The sequence below is a fragment of the Indicator indicator genome, chromosome 21 (assembly GCF_027791375.1).
Source record: "Indicator indicator isolate 239-I01 chromosome 21, UM_Iind_1.1, whole genome shotgun sequence".
Classification (NCBI taxonomy): domain Eukaryota; kingdom Metazoa; phylum Chordata; class Aves; order Piciformes; family Indicatoridae; genus Indicator; species Indicator indicator.
In genome coordinates, this window is record NC_072030.1 from 12,289,671 (window position 1) to 12,312,062 (window position 22,392).

At 39.5% G+C, this 22,392-nt stretch overlaps 1 protein-coding gene across 1 annotated transcript in view; it reads right to left on the reverse strand.

Moving 5' to 3' along the window:
* ABCC8 (ATP binding cassette subfamily C member 8) overlaps positions 1-17,036 on the reverse strand; it is a 69,950-nt gene extending 52,914 nt beyond the window's left edge. Inside the window, exons 1-8 of the mRNA XM_054390602.1 lie at positions 16,889-17,036; positions 15,428-15,569; positions 12,647-12,768; positions 9,001-9,167; positions 7,169-7,411; positions 6,106-6,294; positions 2,815-2,979; positions 671-826 (exon numbers count right to left, since the gene is read on the reverse strand). Coding sequence (XP_054246577.1) covers positions 671-826; positions 2,815-2,979; positions 6,106-6,294; positions 7,169-7,411; positions 9,001-9,167; positions 12,647-12,768; positions 15,428-15,569; positions 16,889-17,036 — 1,332 coding nt within the window. The remainder of the gene's footprint in view (positions 1-670; positions 827-2,814; positions 2,980-6,105; positions 6,295-7,168; positions 7,412-9,000; positions 9,168-12,646; positions 12,769-15,427; positions 15,570-16,888) is intronic.
* Between the last annotated feature and the right edge of the window lie 5,356 nt (positions 17,037-22,392).

Sequence of the window (22,392 nt, forward strand, 5' to 3'; positions counted from 1 at the left end):
CTTTGGGAGGGTCCCCTTTGGGGGGAAGCAAAGGGAGCTTGGTTGTGCTTTTCTGTTGATTGTATATATATGTAAATGTTGTGAATTTTGTATGTGAATTTTGTATATTTGTACATATTCATTGCATTTCATCATAGATTGTAGATTCTGCTTTGTAAATACAGCTTTCATTTGCTTCCAGGCTGGGCTAGCCTGGTTATTGTCAGTGAGGGGGGGAATTTCAGCTCACACTGACACAGTGATCCATGAGGCAGCAATAGTTTGAAGGGATGTCCAAAGGATCAACTCTAAGCAATCATTTTTTAATGAACTGCTATTTCTTTTGCTTCTGCTGGGATTCAGGAGACAAATGACTGCAATACATTGCAGTTAACTTCCCTGAAGGAATAAATGCACTGAAATAGCACAACTTGCTGCATCCTCCAAGATCTCATGAAAATGCAAAGCACGTTTGGCAGCCCTCAAGATCCTAATGCAACCCCAAATACCTAGAGTCCTGTCACAGATGTGGAGCATATTACATACAGAGTTTATAGATATTATTAACAGCTTGAATGTGGTTTAAAGTTATTCTTTCACTTCTTCAATATGCCTACCTTCATAAAATTGATAAGCAATCAATCACTACAGACTGAGGCACTTTAATAACAAAAGCACGCTCTACTCTTACCTGTACTGGCATAGCCCAAAGGTTAGGGCAGAGGAAAAAGAACCACATCAGCTGATTTGTGTCTATGGCAACCAGGTTACAGATCTGGCCTGCAGTCATCTCCCCCATAGACATGTTAGAGGTTGAAAGCTGCATTATCTTATTGTATATTTTTGTCTGGAAGAGAGATCAAAATGTGTTAACATTCAGAAATAAAATAGGATTTCCGGCTCCATCTAAAACACAGGTGTAGTTCAGCATGCAAAGAGAAACCAACGTTCCCAGTAACTTGAATGAAGAGCTTAAGGCTTGGCTTCCTGTGTTACGATGACAATTTTAAGCTGGGCAAATACTGTCTTCGTATTTGCCCAGAAAGGGCACAGTGCAGTTAGGTACACGATGGCTGTCTCAGCACTCCATTTTTGCAACTCTGCAAATCAGCAAGAGAATGAAACCTTTACTGTCCAAAAGGCCCCAAAACCTGTATTTACTATGACTGATACCTCCAGCTTCTCATTGCTGTAACTAGTGCTAATAGAACTACACATCACTACATTCAATATATTATAATCCTTCTTGATTTTTTTTGGCAATTGATTCAGGTCTCATCCAGCCTCAAGACCACAGTCCTGGCTGAGAACATTGACACATTTTGGCTAGAGAGCTCAGCCACGCTACAAAGTTTATTTCACAGACAACTAACGTGACAGGTCCTGTACTGACTTAAGTAGTTATGTCAGCGCAGAATCAAGCACCATTTATGACAATAACTTAATACACAATAATCAAAGCATATTTTTACCAGCTGGTTAGGGAAAAAGCTACACAGAGCTGCTTTGCAGTCATGAGACTCAGTTGACAGGAGCCACTCTGACTCGGTAAGTGTCTTTGGAACAAGTGCCAACTATTCATTGTGAAGCATGAAGTCATACAGGGCTTGCTAAACAGGTGCAGTTTTACACAGGGGAGAAAAGAAGATAGAAGATTTAAAGAAAATTGAAACATTATAGGAAAAAAGTGTATAAAAATACTGGCACTGAGACTGCCATGAATACTGATTCTGCTGTTTAGAGTGATGGCTACACTGTTCAGTTTGAATGGTCTGACTGCTTGTGTTATCTGGGCCTCAGAGTAATATCCAGAGCAGAGAACAGAAAGCTGTTCTTAAACAAAAGCAGTGTATCCATATTTTCCAAACAATACCCCTTTTACACTTGGTGTAGTCCATATGTTTTTTGGTTAGTTGCATCTCTTCTGCTAGATACAAGACATACAATTTTTTAATGCATATCTTGGATCAAATTTTTCTTCTTTAGGAATTTTCTACTTCACTCTATTAAGGGAAAACCAATGGATGGAATCAAGAAGTCTGGCAGCTGACAACTGTCTCCAAGTGTACAATCAAAAGAGGATCAAACAATTACAGTGCTATTGAAAGCATCCATCCATCACACAGACTCTCACAGGATACATGTAGTTCAGGGGATAAATAGCATAACTTAAGGCTGGCTTTGAAGCTGTCAGAGGGTAGATTTCAGCCAGTGCACTTGGCAATATCACATTGTAATCTTACCCCTAATGCTCTCATTTCCAGGCACAGAGCTCTGTATACCATGTAAAGCTTTGATCTGCTGTCCACAGTTCTACAGTGATTTTGGACTCCATTTTACCAATCTTACTTCTGTTCAGTAATTACAGACTCTGCAACACCTGGTAGATTTTGTGGCAAGACCCACGGAATAAGACACTACTTCATATATTGGGAATACAACACAACCTTGTCCCAGGTACACTTCCAAGAGTATTTTAAAGCACAGGGTGTTACAAAGATTCACCTTTGAGACAGAAGAGGTGTAGTCACAACCTAAACTCTTTCAAAAGTTACATTCAGCTTTACTGCCAGCAAATTTCTGCCCAAAGGTAATAAGAAATACAGCATTAAGATATTACAGACAAATGTTTATATAAGATCATCAAAGAAGCTGCAGAGGAAAGAGAATGCAGGCCTAAGATAACGCAGTCTTTAATGACAATGGTTACATGCAACACATTTTATGAGAGATGCATTTTGGAATTTAAAAACTCTAATTGGTATTTACAAATAGACATGATGGTACTAAAATAGATTAATTAATAATAATTACTAATTACTTAATATCGGCTACCTGTATTGCACCTCTCAAGTTGATTCCTGTTTCAATAGCAACATAGTATGATGCTTGGAGAAATGTCCTTTGCAAGAGAAGGGCAAAAAACAGGAGTACAGCCAAAACATAAGCATTGGACAGGAACTCTTGAGACGAAATAAAGAAAACACCAAGGATTTTAGTCTATAAAACCAAAAAAAAAAAAAAAAAAGGTAGAAATCAGATGCAATGGTAGTTTAGTTACCAGCTTTGCACAATTAATTAGAGACAGCTACAGTTTATTACCTTGAAAGTGCTCCCAACCTTACCCCAAACCTCACAGTTCAAGGGAACAGACTTATAATGTGCCAACTCAGTAAGCTTTACTTAAATGCAGAATGACAACTATAAGATTTCTGATGTCCTTCCAAAATGCTAGGACACTTTGAGTAACTCCATATGGTCATTGCTAAAGGATGTGCACTACACACTGACCAGCAGACATCCTTTCAGACATACGAGTCTCCTTATTTTAGCACTTCAAGTTAGTGAACACTAAAATGACCCTCACAACCTGCTGAAAACCCTTCCTTTCAACTCCTGGAACTACATGCTGTTTTGTTTTGCAATGTCTTGTTTTGCAATTTTACTTATGGTCATCACCTCCAGCAAGTTCACCAAAGTGCATTTTGAAGCATGTTTGTAGCTTGCTGGGAAAGCAGTGCATTTATGTTAGATCACATTTGACAAGTTGACACTTTAGATGCCACAACTAGTTGTGAGACTAGCTTTCCTTGTGAAGCTTTATGGAACTAAAATGCCTCTGATCTTCCTTGGCTGCCTATCCTTCTACCCTTGGCTCCTTCAAAACTTTGCTTATAATGCCATTAAAGCCAAAATGAGGAAGACACCTCTTTCCACTCCCTCTCAGGGCTTCTTATCATTTACACTCTAGCTGTGTTCTTTGCTTCACACATTTCTTCTGGCCTACATAGTCCCTTTGCTGTTGCTGATTTCAAGGCTGATATAACATTTATTAAACTGTATTTCACAAACTCTGTTTGTGCAAGTTATTAGATCTGATCTGCACCTTGCAGTTAACTGCTTCTAGAAATCCTACATGACAAGTTAATGTAGAGACTAAACTTATTTTAAATAATGGGGTTTGGTGCAAAATTTGAATGTGCTGTCAGCAGATACTCCGAATACTGGAACTGCTAATCCTAATGTTGTAATATGGAAGATGCTACAAGCAAAATATAAAGGTTATCATTCTGTCAGTCTCTTCTTCAGTGTGAAATGATTAACACTCAGAGACATTCATGTCATAAGAATGTTCCGGGGTGACCATAAATACTGATGCTGGAGTTATAAATAAAAAGGAAGAGCGTGACAGAATTTAAGATGCTGTCGTGCTCTACGGCAGTTAATACTGCCTGTGACACCCATGGGATCTCAGAGTTCCAGCTCCATGGTAGTTTATATCTATCACAAAGGCCCTGAAGATTAGAGCAAATATTCTATCTTAGGATTTATCTCTTTGCCTTCAGTTTCATAAACAAATTGTGCTTGGAACACACAGTTGACTCATTTCAACATCTCCTCAACCTAAACTATTTAAAATTAAGAATTGTCACTAAGAGATGAATAGAAGATGCTCCCCATTCTACTTGCACCTTACTTTGTTTGCCCAATTCTATCCCACTGTATGGCAAGTCTTTCCAACATTCTCAAACTCAGCAGCACATCTGACACCAATGTTTCCTCCACCTTATCTTTTCTTCCTAAGACAGCATTTTAGAAGGCCTTCCTCACACCTATGTGGCTCTCAGGAGCAAACAATTAATAAGGTGAAGTTCTCCTTTTTTGAGTGATTACAAATAAGGATGTAACACTCCTATCAGTAGAGAGGGTGCATCTTTTTCCAGAGTAGACCCCGTTGGCTAGCTATGTGGGAGTTTGCCTGAACAACCCAGTCTGGTTAAAGGTGGTTTGAACAGAAAGCCTTCATGCATTTCAGAAAGATTTTTCATCTAATCCAGCAAAAGCAATTTTCAAACGTGAAGGTAATTAGCCTCTTAACAGGAAAACAATGTAATTAGCCTCTTTACAGAAAAGCAATTCACATACGTCAGGCAAAGGTGAAATAGACCTTTAAGTGCCACTCATGGACTATCATCATCAGTGAATACTGCTGTTAGGTGATCCCCTATATGGATCAGACCTGAGCTGTTCTCACAGAGAAGCACCACTGACACTATAATAGGAAAATTAAATAGGATAAGCCATAAACTGTGATTTGGTATAATTTCAGCTAAAGCAGCATTCCAAACAAATCATCAAGAAGCAGACTTCAAAAGCTTCTGCAGTACTTTGCTGCAACATAGCCCTGGAGTCTTAATTTTTTTAATTTCCTGCTTTAACTGGCCTTCATTGAATCTACTTGCTATATTAAAGTTTCCAAATATTAGGATAAGGATTGCAAAATGGATAAACAATTAATTTTAGCCTGAGGCCTTTGTTAAATTTTCTGCAATGCATCTGATGTATTTCAGTATTTACAGTGGATCTAATTCAAAGTGTACTTGAGTTAATGGGTATATTTCCATTAGTGTCAACAGACTTTGAAAATAAAGTCTTATATCAAATAGTAAGTGAGCTGCAGAAATAAACTGATCTTTCTCAAAGAAATTCAGCCTGAGCAACCTGAGCTTATAATGAGAAAATGCTTTCTGAGAGTGTGATATATATTTTTTTAATTAATCAAGAAGTATGGCTGTTTTGTTTTTGGTTTTTTTTTTTTCCCGAGAACATGCATTTCAGTAGCATCTTTTAAAAATAAATGCCATTTGATCTTCCAGAACTAAACTCCCCAAAGACACTGGTGAAAATTCTGTGTCACAGTTAAATTACTTGTCATTTTATTATGATGACCAAAGCCTGCTTTAATTTTTTTAGACATCACTCATTTTTGGAGATGGAAAGCCCAGCCTATTAAAAACACACCTTCTCCTTTCTGAAAAGCACTCAGTCACATGCTTGATTCAGTTTCTTCTCAAGACTGTACACAAAATCCTTGATACTAGTGGGTTTTGGACACTCTTGACCATTATCTTGACCGAGGTAGTTTTCCAGAGTTCAAGTCTGACTAGACGCGTGGGTAACCTGCTTTGCTCCCCATCACACTGCAACAGTGAGTAATACGCAGTACATATTCACTGTCATTCTAGCATTCACAAACGCACCGCAGAGTCACTTTCTATACTGGGGCCATCCATAGTCATAGCATTACTTTTTTGACTCCTCTGTTTTTATGACACTTGGAAGTACCTGTGGGCGGATGGTGTTATTTCCTTTTCCGACATTGTGAACAATCCCAGAGATGCAGAGCGGACCAGCGAACCCAAGCAAGTCAGCCAGTATACGGAACGTGCTGCTGAGAAGTAAGGGTCTTCCAAAAGCACAGCAGAGAGCACGCCAAATTGATCTGGATCCTTGTGGAGATGACGACCTTTTGTTCTGTTCGGAATGAAAAAAACCCAAAATGTAGTAAGGATTATGTTATAACCTCAGGTCTGATAAACGATTGGTACTTTTATTCCTGCTTTAGTTCATTGACAATCAGTTGCAATCTTATGGCTAAAAAAGTACAGGAACCACAATTGTTTCTTTTTCTTTTTTTTTTTTTCTTTTCTTTTCAGAATCAGAACAAAGCATTAATTTGCACTCCTCTCCACATCACAAAAAGAACCATGATTTCATTCCTACCCTTAATAGGGATCAAGTAAGTGTTTTATTTGCGGCTTGCTGAAGGAGAAAGGAAAAAAGAGGGAGGGAATCAACAGGCTTTGTTTTCCTGGGGACACCGAGACTAGAAACCTACTGTCTTTTTAGACAGGATGCAAAAGACTTCTCTTAAAATTCTAAATACACTCCCACCAGGGTATCAAAGAGAATCTGAGCTGATGTAACTTCAGCTCTGAAGTCTCCTACAGACAAACTGTAACTGAAATAACAGAAAAAAGATCATCCTATGACATCTCATTAATATTGACTCTGTAAATGAATGACTCCAGTACCTAATTAGGAAGAACAATGATGGTGTTGAGTGAATACAGTCCATAATTACTTTCCACATCAAAAGAGAGACTACATGGATTTTACACACATGTAACCAGTAACTGTTTGACATGCATGCTTAGATAGAGAAATGACATTATTTGTACAAGGTACAACTGAAGATGTGATCTCTCTATATATGGAAAGCTATGCTAATGGATACTTCACTTGCATCCTGTCTGTTGATAGACCTTTATATCATGTTCACAGCATAAAAAGTAATGAAAAACACAAGCACTGAGTCAGCACAGACATAATTCCCTGCTTTGCCTACCTTCTGTGCTTCAAAGGCTTCATTAAGGCGAATGTAATTGGTCAGAGCTCTCATAGCAATGGGAAGCTTGCCTATGGTTTTCAAGTCTATTGGTTTTTTATGGGCAGTTTTGATGAATGTATTCATCCACCAGTACGTTCCTTTGGATAACAGATTCACAAAAGGCTGTAAGAATCGAACGCCAAGGTCCTGGAGGTCCTCAGGAGGTTTAACTTCTTTGGGAGTTTTGAAGAAAACATACCTCTGAAATTCAGAAAAATACAAAAAATACCCAATGTATCACGCTAAACACATGGAAAATGAAAGTTCATTTGCATTAGTGCAGTAAAATAACTATCACCTTACATTTCAAGAAGCACAGCCCCCCCAGTTCCAGAGAGTGCACCATAGAACACAGTAGCTTAGGCCCAGCCCTGTGGTTTTCACAGTCACTCACCCTCCCCACCATGCTGCCTCACCTGTAATTAGCTAAGAACATGAAGCCACCTAAGCTGGCCTCAACAGGTTTGGGAAAGCACTGCACTAGAGGCTGCATATGGCACTAGCAAATGTTTTTGGTAGCATTTAAGCCACTGAGAGCAAGGGCAGACTGATGAGGATTTGCTATTGTCAAGATAAAACTTTTTTCAGACATTATTTGGGAATGCAAAGCCAAGCCTCTTAAAAGTAAACCTTTTCCTTCTGAAAAGTACTCAGTCATTCAATACCTGACTGCCCCTAAATCCTTTTAATCTTAGTAGGATTTCTGGATATACTTCAGTGATATCTTTTCTCCAACCATATTATTCTCCAAATAATGCACAGATCCTAGAAAAAATGCTGATGAGTTGGGAAAGGCTGTCTAGAAGAACAATGGGAACAGTGGAAGGAAGATAGGCAATACAGCTGGGAGTGAAAGTCAAACAAGCCAAACTTCTGTCTTCTGGTAGAAGATGGGGGAAGGTAAGAGAAAAAAAGGTGAGGCTAACATCTGTTTCTGCTGGCACAGAGGCCTTAACCCTTATTTTCTCCCACCTCTGCAGCAGCCAGCTCTCCATGCACCCCAATCCCTTCCTCCTCCAGCTGTAGCAACAAACCTGGCTCTCCAAACTCTGCCAAAGACACAATAGGCAGTAAAAAAAACCATACTGCTCAGTAGAAAGAGTTCATATACTGATGTGAGAGAAGCCAAAAGAAAGTTTCCATAGAAAAGTTTCATTTCCTCCTGAGACCAAGTTTAATTTGTGCACACAGTCAAGTGATGGACAGGTGAAAGGAAGAACTTCAGTATTTATATATCCATCAGTCTCCAAAGCTATTTCTCATTTTGGATGATAACCACAGAAGTAAACAATATACATATATAGCTGGGAGGTTTCATAGCAGTCCCAGTTTCTCCAGTAAATCACTTATTGTGGTTGTCTCCTAGAGAGATGTTATTTGTGTGTCTGAGATATTCTCTGATAGAGCAGATGATTCCTTTCACCCATACTTTCCTTGCATCAGAAATACTTGGTTCTGATGACTGAAACTGTAAATTGTAATAGACATTTTTAAATAGAACTTGAACAGGTGAAATTCATCTTAATTTAACTACAATGGATTCTGGCATTTTTTGAAATTATGGATTCATCTGGCCTAATGAAATTATGTTAGCCTTTGACTCACGTAGTTTTCTATTTTCTCTCTCCTTTAGAAATGCATTTTACACTAAGTACCCAGAAATGTGAATACACCCTCCACTCAACTCCCTCCAACAACAACAAATTAAACCAACAAAAAACACAGCAGGAGACTTTTAAGGTTATAGGAGACTTAGATTTTTTTTTTTAGTTTGCAGGAGAGTAACTTACCCTCACCCTGATGACATTAATTTCTACAGCTAGTAGCATTCCATAAAGAACAACCAGGAGTCCTGTGAGGCAAAATCGAAGCTGAGAAAATCCAACCCCATTATCACAGAACTTTACAAATTTGATGGTTTTAGTTATGAAAGCTAAAGTCCAGTAGAACAGTAATGCTGTAAGGGAAAAAAAAGTTAATCAGCTCCACAGTTGCAAAAATATACAACAGTGTAATAAATATTCAGAAATAATGCACAAGAAAAAATAAAAACCAGAGTGTGACCTTCTCATGTCAAAACAGAAGCCAAATTCAATTCCACAAACATGGAAATATTAAGATACTATTAGTTACAAATGTTTCTGCTATTGGATTTAGTGATATTTGCGAAGTTTTACAAAATGAAATCTGCTGAAGAAAATTTCCATCTGTTGTAAACATGCGTCCACATGGTAAGTTCAAGGCAGGGAGCTGCCCCACAAGCGAAGGTTGTGAATGAATCGCTTCAAATTTGGTTAATGCTACAAGACTGCTATGAATTAGGTTTCAATGAAAATTTACCTCATTCCCTCAGACTACAATCAGGAATTGTAAAGCAGGCCTACAATTACAACTGGTTCAAAAAAGGACAGCTTTCTTAAAAAAAAAAAAAAAGTCCCATCCTAGTACCCCTTTCAGATCAAAGTCCTATTGTTTTACTATTTTCTCCTACTGTCCAATTTCTGAGGTCTATTGAGCTACAAAACAAATAAACTAGCTCAAGAACTCATACAGTCAGATTCTCCTATTCAGTTGTGTACTTTGGAGGTTGAGAAAGCAAGCAGATGTTTCCAATTCAGTATGAAAACTAGTCTAAAATTTGTACTGCTAGACTGTACAGCTACCATGCACCTATCCTGCAACACTGTGCAAAGAACACCAGAAGTAGCTTTATTACCAGAGTACCCCAGTAAATAGCACTACACGGGAAGAGCTATGCTTGTTATAACTACAAGTGATTTTATCTTCAGAGAACAAATATTCCAATCTTTGTCATTTTTTTTTAATAAGAGATAACAACTACTTCAAACCAGCCAATGGCCTGGGCGTAAAGCTGAGAAGCAGGATCAGTACAGGAACTTTGTGTCCTTGACCTGCATATGCCAAGGGAATGTATTAATCCCCAGGTCTGGTATGATATCTGTCTCTTGCTTGTTTATGAGGAGCTACAAATGGACTTGGTTTCTTCAAGGTACAGAGTGAAAAAGATTTTAAAAAAACCCAATAACATCTCAAAGTTCCACAGGATTGGAAAATTCTCTCCTGTCCAGAATTAATAAAAGGGCTTTTAAGGGTCTTCTCTGCTGCACTGGTGAGAGTTTGCCCCCTGGATTTAGTAAGTTTTGGATAAGACTTGGTTAGCCTTTGCTTTATACAGCTACCAACTCTGCAAGCATAGGCATTGATCCTGTGGATGAGGCAGATGCCCTCAAGTTCAGTGGGATTTCACTGACAGTCAGAAGCAGCAGAACATGCCATATCAGGTCATTTCCTTTACTCTGTTTGTGTAGTATTAGAACTTCTCCACAACATTTTACAAACTGGGAACCATCTTTTGGTTTCCTGTCTCATACACTCAGCAAAAAGTTTAGCCCAAACTTCAGCTTTTCCTCATAGTTCCAATTTACCTCATTAGTATTAGGCTCTAAAAGAAAAGTCATGACCACACTGCACTATAATGGGTTGATCCCTAAATATAGGTATAATGTAACTATCTCATACTAGGCTAATTTGCATAAAGTTACCATCTCCTAATCCCAGATGTCAATCCCAGAGTATTGCAATTAGCATTGGAAGACAACAGTCTTCACAGTTGTATAACAATAAATGTGTAGTCAAGAACAAAGGATGGATACTTCTAGAAACATACAGTTTAGGTTCTCTCACAAACATGAGACCAAAAAAATGGAAAAGCCAAGAATAAAATAGAAATAAAAGACCATCAGCTTGTATTAAAATTCAAATCAGGACAAGTAAGTGGGAAAGACTGTGGTTGTCTAATTTTCTTTCTTGCCTAAGAGTTAGCTGTTAAGATTGTATTTTCCTAAGAGTCTATTCCCTGAAAATTCCTGGGGGAAAAAAAAAGAAAGTCATGATTATTAACTTACGTGCCAATAACACTTAAGTGCTGGCATTCACTCATATAACTGTTTACTATTCAAGTAGTGTCCAGAGCTTGCCCAGCATCAGCTGAACAAAATTATCATAAAAAGATCACTACAGAGAAAGGATTATGCAAAGCAAGGTACTTGACTACCAGTTGTACATTTGTGCTCCCTTCTCAATGACTTAACAGTGGGAATGTGGTAGTGACACCCAATTATTAAACATGGCATTATACCTCTGAAATAACAAAAAAAAAAAAAACCAAACCACAAAACCAAACAAAACAGTAACACTACTGCTTGCTTTCTGCAGGTCATCGTAACAGGCTAGCAATGGTTTCTTAACACGTAACATCTGCACCCATGAAAAGGCATTAAATAGACTGTGCTGACTTATTTAAAGAGTAACTAAATGACCCCACGTGGTTATAACAGACAAAATAGATCCTACTTAGAAGAAGGGTACAAGAAGAAAAGCAGTCAAGAGAAAAGACAAAGTTTGCCAAGCACAGACAGAAATATGAAGTTTTTGAAGAACAACAATTGGGTTGGTTTTGTTTGGTTGGTTTTGTTTGTTTTCAAACAGGAGTTAGAGGCTCCTTCTGTAGAAGAGGATGCTTGCTTACCACAACATTGAGTTCAAAATAATCTTCCATATTTAAAAGCTTTCTCAAATCCACTTGTTACTGACTTTTTACTATCTGACATGAACTAGAAGACAATTTTGATACACAGAGCTACAATGACATAGGACAAACCTCAGCAGAATCCACTAATGAAGAAAACCATCTCAAACAAAATTTGATGAGCCAGGACCACCAAAGAAATAAACAGCTGACAGGATGACTAAACATGTAGACATTCACAGTCTGCACTCAGGCAGTAAAGAACACCAGCTGCATGGTTGTCAGCAGTAATGGATTTTCTATAGCTAGCTGCAGAGAACCTAACAGAATGTACATAGTACACTAGGTAGTCCTTATACATAGCATTTACTATACAAAAGACCTTAAAGCAGTTTACAAAGGGACTTTTAAGCAAAAGGAAGCAAGAACAAGCAGACAGAGTAATGTGTTGAAGGTCACTCTTAAAGTCAGCAACCATTCATTTCCCACGACTCCCTGCACATTTCAACAGACCACACACATGAAAATGGCTCCAATCTTGTATTGTGCTTAAATACAACATGCTGACAAGAGGAAGGTTTAGATATCTTTTAGTGAAGAATTTGATGCTCGACTTTTCTCCCAAATCCCATTTTCCCAGAGATGCCTTTGGCCAGTTGAATCCATATAGAATACTATTAGAAGTGACAAGCATCGAGAACAATGAACTGGCTCAGGAAAAATCTGAATTGAGTCCATAAACAGCAGCCAGCAGACCATAGTACAAGTGCAGCTTTAGCCACACAAGCCAGAACTGAGATTGTCACAACCTGCCACAGAATGAGCTGACACACAGCACCACAGACACCAGAGTCACACTTCTCAGTCTTGCAAGGTATGAGACGTACCAATTAACAGCTTGGGGAAGTTGGATGTCTCGATGTTATGGTAATAGACAACTGATGTGATGGCCGCCAAGAAAGCCATCCCAGCTGGCATGTACAGGTGCAGATGGCGAGACTCAGATACCCTTAAAAAGAAAGAAGTGAACAACTATTAAAATCAAATCCTCTTGGCTTTTAATTGGTTAATTATATCCTGTACCCAGCCCAGACATCCAGTTTCTTAAAATGAGTTATGGATGCAAATCTTTCCTATTTTCAATGGGATTTATGCTCTTAAATGACGTAGTTAGATTTCAGATTCTTTCCCTGTGCTGAAAACTGTATGTGTTCATTCCTATTTCCTACTGAAATTAACTGGAATGTTGTTTAAATTAGGATAAGCAGCTCAGCTCCAAAATGAGAAAAGTTAATTTAAGCTAAACTAGTTTGGGAGCTGTCCATCAAAATATGCAGATAAGACCAACTGATAGCACCCTTGAAGATTTCCTACAGAAATATTTTATGGAAATGCTTAATTTTCTTTTTCCAGTCTGGGAGAAGGAAGAGCACCACAGCATAAGAAGTACTTACAGTGACCTGTGTTTTCAGCCAACAAACAAAACCTACAACAGAATTACAGACCTTTAAGCTTTGTCCTATAAAGCAGAACTCTCTTGACATTGCTTCAAGTAGCAGCAGATGGGATCCTACCAGCTGCAACACTTTGGGATATGGGAATTGTTGGGCAATGTTGTTGGTTCGTGCAGAGTTGGGAAGAATCATCTTTTTTCTCCTCTTCCTTCCTACATGTCATCTTCTCTTATGCTTCTCTTTCTTCCACAAAAGCAATGAAGTACCCTGTGCTGTTAAGAGGTACTATTCCCTTTGTCTCCCGATCCAGTTCAAAAGAGCACCAAAAGGAAGCCTTCAGGACACAAACACTCAGGGAAACTCACAATTTGTCCTCTGAATCTCATGGAAAGTAAGCTAACATCTCTGAATTTGTTCCTGTTGCAGCAAAAGCTACCTTTGTGTAGTTTGGAGGGACAAAAGGATCTGTGCTGTCAGGGAGCTGAAGGTCACCTTGGGACATCACATTTCTGAGCGCGGAACATCCCAAATGTCTAACAGATCCGTAGGAGCTCAGGAGGACCCCCTCCCATACTGGAACAAGGACAGGAAAGCCTTCCCTCACATGGACATTGTGATGAACTCTGCAGAGCTGGCTGGAGAGGCATGCTAATAGTCTGTGTCATGAAAACTTAACTCCTTTTGTTGACAATTAGCTGTCCCTGTGTACAGTAAATAAGGTCCTCCAATCTGAACTCCCAGTAACGCCGGGAGTTATGTGCATCAAGGCTGAATTCTGAGTAGGGAAAATTAAGCAACAAGAACAGATTTGACGCAGCCTAAACTTCAGTAGGTTACACTGCAAGAGTGGGAGGGTTGTTTTTTTTGGTTTTTAAGAATTTATTCATTTCAGATAGAAGTTGCTGGAATTCCCTGATATAACCATATCTGCAATAGGCTGCACCTATTGCTGAGGTGCTGAAGCCTATGGTACTCTAATGACATCAAAAGGACTTACCAATATGATCCATTTTGGTCTTAGAAAGCTGATGAGTCTCAAAATCTACTTTTACTCACTGGAGCACTTACTAGCCTGCTGAATGCTCAGGAGGCAGGACTGTGGGTTGGCACTCCCCCAGTACAGCTAGGAGCTTTGATTCTCATCAGGTGACACTTAGTACTTAACAGCAGCACTCTGAGTCAAGTTAAACAGCAAATAAACATAACAAGAAGAGTAAAGAAAAATAGAAGATAACTGCTGAAGAGTAAAACAAACCAGAAATCTCAAAGCAGATTTTGCTCTGAGCATCCCACACTGAATAAGAAGGAAAAAAGATTCCTTTTTAAAAACTAGCACTAAGAAACACCCTATTTCTATATTTTGTAGAGAAGTTACAATAATAATGATGATATCAGCTTCTACAGCAGAATAGTGCAGTGCCTTTCACACTGGTTGGTGGAGAGTTGTCGTACAGATGGATAAACAATGAGGCTTGGTTGCACTTAATGAGGAGCTTCAACTTTATAATCTTTAGGCTGAAAATTCATAGTAGTTATGAAAATCAGACCTTTCTTTAGAAGATGATCACAGTCACTGTCACACAGAATAAGCTTTTTTCACAATAAATCCCTTTCCTATATCACTTGTTTTACTTGGACGATTTTTTCCCCACAGATTACTTCTAAAGGAATCCTAAATTGAGTAACAGATGATGGATCACACTCATAGAACGTGAGGTACTCTGCACAAGGTAACAGATCAGATGTACTGCACAACCATCAGAAGCACCTCTATGGGGTGTGCAAAAGAGCACGGGTCCAATAGACCCACTTCTTTTATTAAGATGAGCACAATTTGGCTTGCAAGGGAATGATATATACTGCATGTGGGAATTCTGTCAGAGTAAGGACTGTGGGACTGGGTCCATGGACATAAAACATATCATGAAAATGTCACCATCTGCTTTAGTTGTTAGGATTTAGCTGTGATTACTCTTTGGAAAGATACTGTCATTAAGCTGAACTAAAAAATTATTAAGGTCAGTGTGTGTGTGCACATAACTTGGCAGGGTATGTGGAATTTCTGATACAAGGTCAGTAGGTTAATCACCAAGAACACAGATTGTTTGTAACCACAAGCAGTATGGTCTAGATGAGAATTTAGATAGGGAGAAAAAAAACTACCCTGAAATCTTTAAAATGCTCAATGCTATCAGAAGGTAGACATCCACTTACCCATCAGACACTATGCCCTCTGCAATTTCACACACCAGCACAAACAAGAGGATAAAAGTCAATATCCAGCGTAAATTGTGGCCAGGAAAATGAAGCCATGTGCTATGATGTATATGTACTTTGGAACTCTGACTTCCCCATCCTAAGCAGGGAAATAAAATTATTAAATGATTACTATTTGTTAAGAGCTTTCATAGCAACAGGAGTGACATTCAAAGCTCCTGCATACAGAAGAGCACATGTATAACAAACCAGTGCACTAAAGTTGACAAAACTAATTTGTTGAACATGCAAGTATTTAAATGTTGAATACATATTTGTATCAGTGACACAGATAAGAAACAGCCTTGAATTCCTACACTTTTAGCAACTTTCTATCATGTAATTACATGCATTAAATATCTTTCAAATATAAGAACAGTTTAAATGAGCAACAAATGAACATTTGAACAAATGCACATAGTAATTTATTTCAATATATTTCATTAAAGAATTTATAGATAAATTGACTTCTTTTTTTTTAAGTAACTCGTTCTCTTGATGCAGATAAAAACTAGCAATATTAAGAAATGTCTGACAAAGCCAGATTACCCTGAACAGTTATCCAGCTGATCCCGTGTTAACAGTTGTACTGTTATTTCAGCACCCGACCTTTTAGGATGAACAAAACTAGTGGTTAAGTCACGCCACTCATGTCCCGACTATCTAGAGGACAGATCAGGCTGGGCAGAAGGGTACTCGAAGGAGTCACAGCCACATGTATTAAACCAGCGGGCCACCTACTGGTAACCCCAGTTTTATGCTATCAAATAATATCTGCTGCAGATATGGCAAGAGTTGCAGCAGCCGGACAGCCCTCCCGGCAATGAGAGGGCTGTCCGGAGCCTGAAACTCTTCCGTAGTTGACGAGAGCATCATCTGATAATTAAGACCTAACCACCAGGTTTGCTACTTTTTAAAGCACGGTTATTTTGCTTCCCGCACTGCTAATCAAAATCTGCAGCCTTCTCCAGAACCCAACCCACCCCTCCCAGGGAATATCGCCTGCAGGGAGCCCCGCAGGATACCCCTCCAAAAACCCCGGCAGCGAGAAACGGGCAAGCGCGGCCAGGCGCGGAGAACCGCCTGAGGGGGCGGTGCGGGGGCAGCCTTGGGAAGGCATCCCGGAGCCCGCGCCGCCTCCTGGCACCCTCCGCAGGCTCCCGCACTGCTGCGCGGCGGGGACCGAGCTATAGGGGTCAGGCCAGGCTGGAGGGAACACGGCAAGGCCAGAGAAGCTGGGGGAATAACGCGACACAAGCGACACGGCAAAGCGTGGGGAACCCACAGCAAGAAAAAAAAGGGCGGGGGAGGACCGGGGGAGGACAAGACAAGGCAAGACCGGAGAGTGGGGGGTGCAGAAGAGCAGGGCAGGGCAGAAGGCGAGGCACAGGCGGCCACGGGAGCTCCGCAGGCACTCACCGATGAAGAGGATGGGGAAGGTGATGAAGAGCAGGAAGACGTGCGGCACCACATTGAGCGCGTCCACGAAGCAGCCGTTGTTGAGCACGCCGTGGTCCACGTTGTAGGCAGTGGAGTTGCCCTCGTCGCCGCAGAAAGCCAAGGCCATGGCGGGATCCTGCGCGCAGCCCGGCGCCGCCTCCGCGCACATCCAGGCGGGGCTGGCGCGGGCTGCGCGGTGCCGGCAGCAGCTCTACCCGCACCTGCGGCCAGCGGCAGCCGCGCACCGGCATCAGGCCCGCCCCCGAACTCCGCCCCGCCTCCCGCCCCGCCCCGATGGGCTCCAGCAAAACTCTTTATCCATCGGGACTGTTGGAAGCATCCGACCATCGGACCGCCACTTTAAGCGGGCTCCCCATCACTCCCTAAGCGGTTTTATGTATACCAAATAAGCTATAAATCAAACTTTTCAAACTGTTTTGTCTTAAGAAGCATCAGCTGAGCCAACGCCAGCCAAAACCTCTAACCACATACCTCTATGCTGGGCGATAAAATTGCAAGGCAAAGCATGATGCTCATCAGCAGCCAGTACCTGAGCACAGGCTGAGTCAAAGCTGGAGGTTCCCATGTCTCTGGACGCAGTCACTAAATACTCAGCTGTAAGATCTCTATCCAAATCCTTTAGCTTGGAGCTCCTCTCTTTCCTGGTCACAAAATCATGGAGTATCTCAAGTTGGAAGGGACCCATTAGGATGATCAAGTTCAACTCCCTGCTCCTCGCAGGCTCAATCGCATTTATCCGCTGCTCAGCTGAGCATTTAATGCAAACTTGCCGCATCTTACCAACAGGAGTACAAGCAAATAATGCCCAGGGATCCAGGCTTAACTCTTCAAAATGCAAAAGCTACAAGTTGGCTGAATGCCTCTAAGGGAAAAGATCCTATAAATGAAAATTTTCCATGTTTATCCTTTAACAATCAAACTGTGGGTGCTTGATTAGACATCTCCTCTATTAGATCTGCAAATTACTTTTGTCATGTTGCTTTTATTGATCTTGCTATCGTAGAGGAGGAATTCTCTGTATGCAACACGTTATTCCCCATATAGGGTCTTTTGACAGTGTGATTAGGAATAAAAATTAAAAGACAAACCCCAAGCCAAATCTTGTGTATATGTATTTTCCAGTGGTAAAGTTACACCCACACTGGAAAGACTATAATTATTTTAAGTTTTGGATGAAAGCCAGCATTCATCTGAGTTTCTGGTCAAGCTCGTCTCTGTTATCCTAATAGCTATTTAATAAACAGTGTGTGCAGATAATTTTTAAAATTTATATTTGTATTTTCAGTATTTCCTGGGGCCCCAATTAACACAAGGATTACATGTTATGGATGAACAAATAGCAGCAAAGAACTCTTGACAGTTTAGAGACTGAAATAATGGGATAAGATTTGGGGAAGAATGATCATCGCCTTCAACGTGGCTAGAAAACTAAAAACAGAAATCGAAGTCTGTGAAACTCTCCAGATGAATCTGGAAACTGAGTTCACATCTCCAGCCTCTGCATGCTCTCTGAACCACAAGACCACCTTTCCTTATTAGAAAGTGTCAAAAAAAGCATGTTTCCCAAACACCACATCATGAGATCTCCTAGTTTGAAATTTGAAATGTATTTTTAACAGGATTTTCAAATGCAGCCAAAATGACATAGTTAAAATCATGGTTTCAAATTAGCAGTCTCAGTTCAGGTCCCTCAACAGATATGCAACCATCACAGGGCTAAAGTTGAGTCAGAAACAGAAACATGATTGAATGGGGAAGAGTCTTGGACTGCAATTAGCTACTTAAAGAAATACTGAAAAAGCCCTCACTGACAGGAGTCGAGACATTTGGTAAAGAGAAAACGGTATGGAGAATACTAAGTAATGCACACAAATGGACAAAAACTCTTTGAAGAACTCACACTTCCAGTAACAATGCCATAATTTTGTCCCTGCTCTAACAATGAAATCAGGAGTGCTGAATTTGGGCTAATACTGGTAATGCTCACTAAAGCATCAAACAGCAATTTCTTCATGTTGAGAGAGCTATTCTGTGACTTAACAAAGCAACTCTTAACGCAGAATTTTTTCCTTGTATGAAAAGCTTAGCCATGCTTGCTGGTGGTATCAATGGACTGAATCTGCTAGCCCTGTGTCCAGTGGGCTTTGGAGCAGGTCATAGAATGATTTTTTTCTCAAAGCTGCCTTTTTGTGAAGCTTTGTGAGAACAGAATTACTTCTCAAAAAAACCAGAAAAGGCAAAGAACATCATGAAACCAAAAGGAAGACAACTACGTTTATCTATAAGCATGTGGCAAATGCAACCTTGTTTGTCACCTAAATCTCATTTCCCTCATTTTTTTCTGACTATTTCCGTATTGCAAGAAATCAGTTTTCTGATTCACCACTGCCGTTATTAGAAATGAGAAATCAGGTTAGATCCTGGCAGCCATCAGCATATTCAGTAGGTGACTTGAAATATTCTGGAAGAACCTTGATTATTTGAAATTGAATTCCAGACAGGTGAGGGCACCACTTTTAATGAAGGGGAAAAAAAAAAAAAAATCACTTTATGTTTGCCTTGGAATTTGAACTTGTCTACAGGATGCAGACAGGCTGTGGCATTTGCAATAAATTATTGCAAATAATTTTTTCAAATTTTTCAAATAACTTTGAAACCTGACAGTTATTTTTAACAAACAGTATTTTTTTGTGGAATTATAATTTTTCTTTTCTACCTTTGTAATTTTTTTGTCACACCTTCAGCTGTTTTGCACTAACCTCTCTCTCACCAGTGCCATGTAGGGGAAATGGTCTATCCCTCAAAATGATGTTTTGCTCCTACGGACCACTCTGCAGGTTTTCACTTGGGTTTGCATCTAGAGACACAGATATAAAACAGTAATAAAGCTCTGAAAGTTCTGAACAGCCACAGCCCATTTTCAAATTTAGTCAGTTAGACATTTTAAGTTTAGGCATCAAGCAGGAAAACTTCACTTTCCTGTGTATTTTAAAGCTGATAATAGGACCAAGTATCAAAATGAAATCTTAATCAGGAAAAAAAACACTCAGTAAAGAAAATCCTTATTGTGGTTTAGAATTTGTACTGAGCTGTAACTTTTGCTTCCTACTAAACTTTCTCTTGGGAAGTAGAAAGAAAAAGCAATTTACACAAATGGGAAGGAATTATTAATCCGTTTCAAGTCCACACTCGGAAAAGTTGAGAGGAAAAACACTGGAGAAAATGACCTCTAAAGAAACCTGTTATGTTGTTCTTGTGGAACAAAGAATCCCATTCCATCATTTCATAGAAGATATCATTGGACAAAACAAAACTTCTTAGTAAAAACTTTCTAAGGTACTACTATTAAAAATAGTGCAAATAAGCATAATAGTGTAGAGCTTCACAGAAATGGCTCTTTTTCTCTAAATACATCTCATTAATTTTTAATTGCTGTCTCATTAAAAATGAAGAAAAAATTACTGATTAAGCAGCTCTATCTGGAAATGGAAACAAAATATGAGCTGTTTGTTGGACAATCATCTTTAGACAAATACTCAGATAAATGTTTTAGATTAGAATAGCTTATTTGTAAGTTTGTGCCACAGAGTTCCATTGAAACTAATGAATGGGGACTCTTCTGTGTGCACTTGTTTCATCACCAAAACCCGTGGTGTACTGACTCAGATATTCAGTTTGTTTCCTTTATCTTGCATGGCAAAATGCTCATGAGCACTTCTTTTGTCCACATTGTCACAAAATGCCATTCTCCTATACTTATGACTGAGGAAGTCACACTACGCTGCTGTAGTTCTTGAACGCTTGTCAGGCATCTTGCAGCTTCAGCTACATACAAGACCTCTACCATTAAGTCTTTTTATGAAGGACATAACTTTCAGGCAGTTATACTTGCTTTGAACTAGCTCCTCAGCTGAACACTAGCTCCTTAGTTCAATACAGCCAGAGCACTGCTCACCTAGCAATACCACCCAGCACCTGGGGAAAAAGCCTGCTCTTCCCTTTGCTTACTCACCTTTGAAGCATTTAACACTCATACAATTGGTGATACCTGGCAAAACCATGGTGAATCAGCTGAAGGGCTGCAGGCTGTTCCCCTGAGTAGGATATACCTGATGCTCCTTTTGCATCACCAAGACTCTTCACCACAAGGACAGTGTTCTCCACATACAGTGCCTTCCTTGAGTAGCAGTACTGTGCAACTTCCTCTCACTAGGCAGAGATGTTACTGTTACACTCATCAGTTCTCTGTCCTCTGGGCATCCACTTCTCCTTCCAAAAGAAAAACCAACTTTTCAGTAAAAGGTTTGCTTTTCCTGTTGCCTGCCCACTTGCTTAGTTCACCTACAGCTCTGATTCATCCTGTAAATATTCTGGAAGGTAACTTATTACCGAGTTTCCGTGTGCTTCGTTGGCGCTCAACATTTGAAGATATTTTAAGATGAGCTGAGAAATGCTGAGCCAACCAAAGCAGCAAGAGTTTTGGAAAAAATAGGCTTAAACCAACTTTCTATTCACTCCTGACTATCTTTTTATATAGATGTACTCTTACAATCTCCACATGATCTCACTGATCACATTCTACCTTAGTTTATTTTCCCAGCATTTAAATGGTTAATATTTTGAGTACTGTGTAGTACTTGTAGTACAAGTGCTGTGTTTTCCCCAGGAGAATAAGTGGAGTGCTGTGAACTAACTCACACCAATAAACAACTTGCGTATTGGCTCCAGTGTGGTATTCTTCAGTAAATGTTATTTTAATTACTGATTCAGTTAAGCGCCCTCAGGATGCTTGTCTTTATATAAACTTTTGTTTAAGAGATCACACACACTAACAAAAACACATAACCAGGATTAATTTCTAAAATATAACAGGGGTAAAAGTCACTGGCCTTTCTAGGAAGCCTTCCAAGTAACAGAAAGTAGACTGAAAACTTAGATTTTAATTGTTTCTTAAAGATTATTAGAAACAGAATAAAGCTACCATCTTTCCTTTTCAGAACAGAAAATGGTTTTCTCTCCAGGCACACTATAGAACTGTAGTTAGTCAATTTCTTTATTCTTCATCCAGAAACTTTTCCAGACTATCTTCAATTCATGCAGTGCGTAAAATCAACACAATAATTAGAGAGAAACTTGAAGCTACCAATTCAGACTTGCATTTGGAATGTTTCTTCTGCTGCTGTTTGACAAAATTATACAAAAGTTTATCAAAAAGGATGTTTAAATGAGGTTTCTTCTATTTATTTTTAACAGACTGCAATATGGCATTTATGCTAACTCTTAAAACAAAATGATAACCAAAAGAAATAAAAATCACAGTGTGCATTTGTTAAAAATAAATTTAAAAGATTGTAAGTATGCACAACAAGCTTGATCCTGTATAGTCAAGGCTGTGTATTCCCTACTGTGATTTATCACATAACTAATTAATTGTCAGAGGCCTCTTTCAGGAGCCTTTCCTC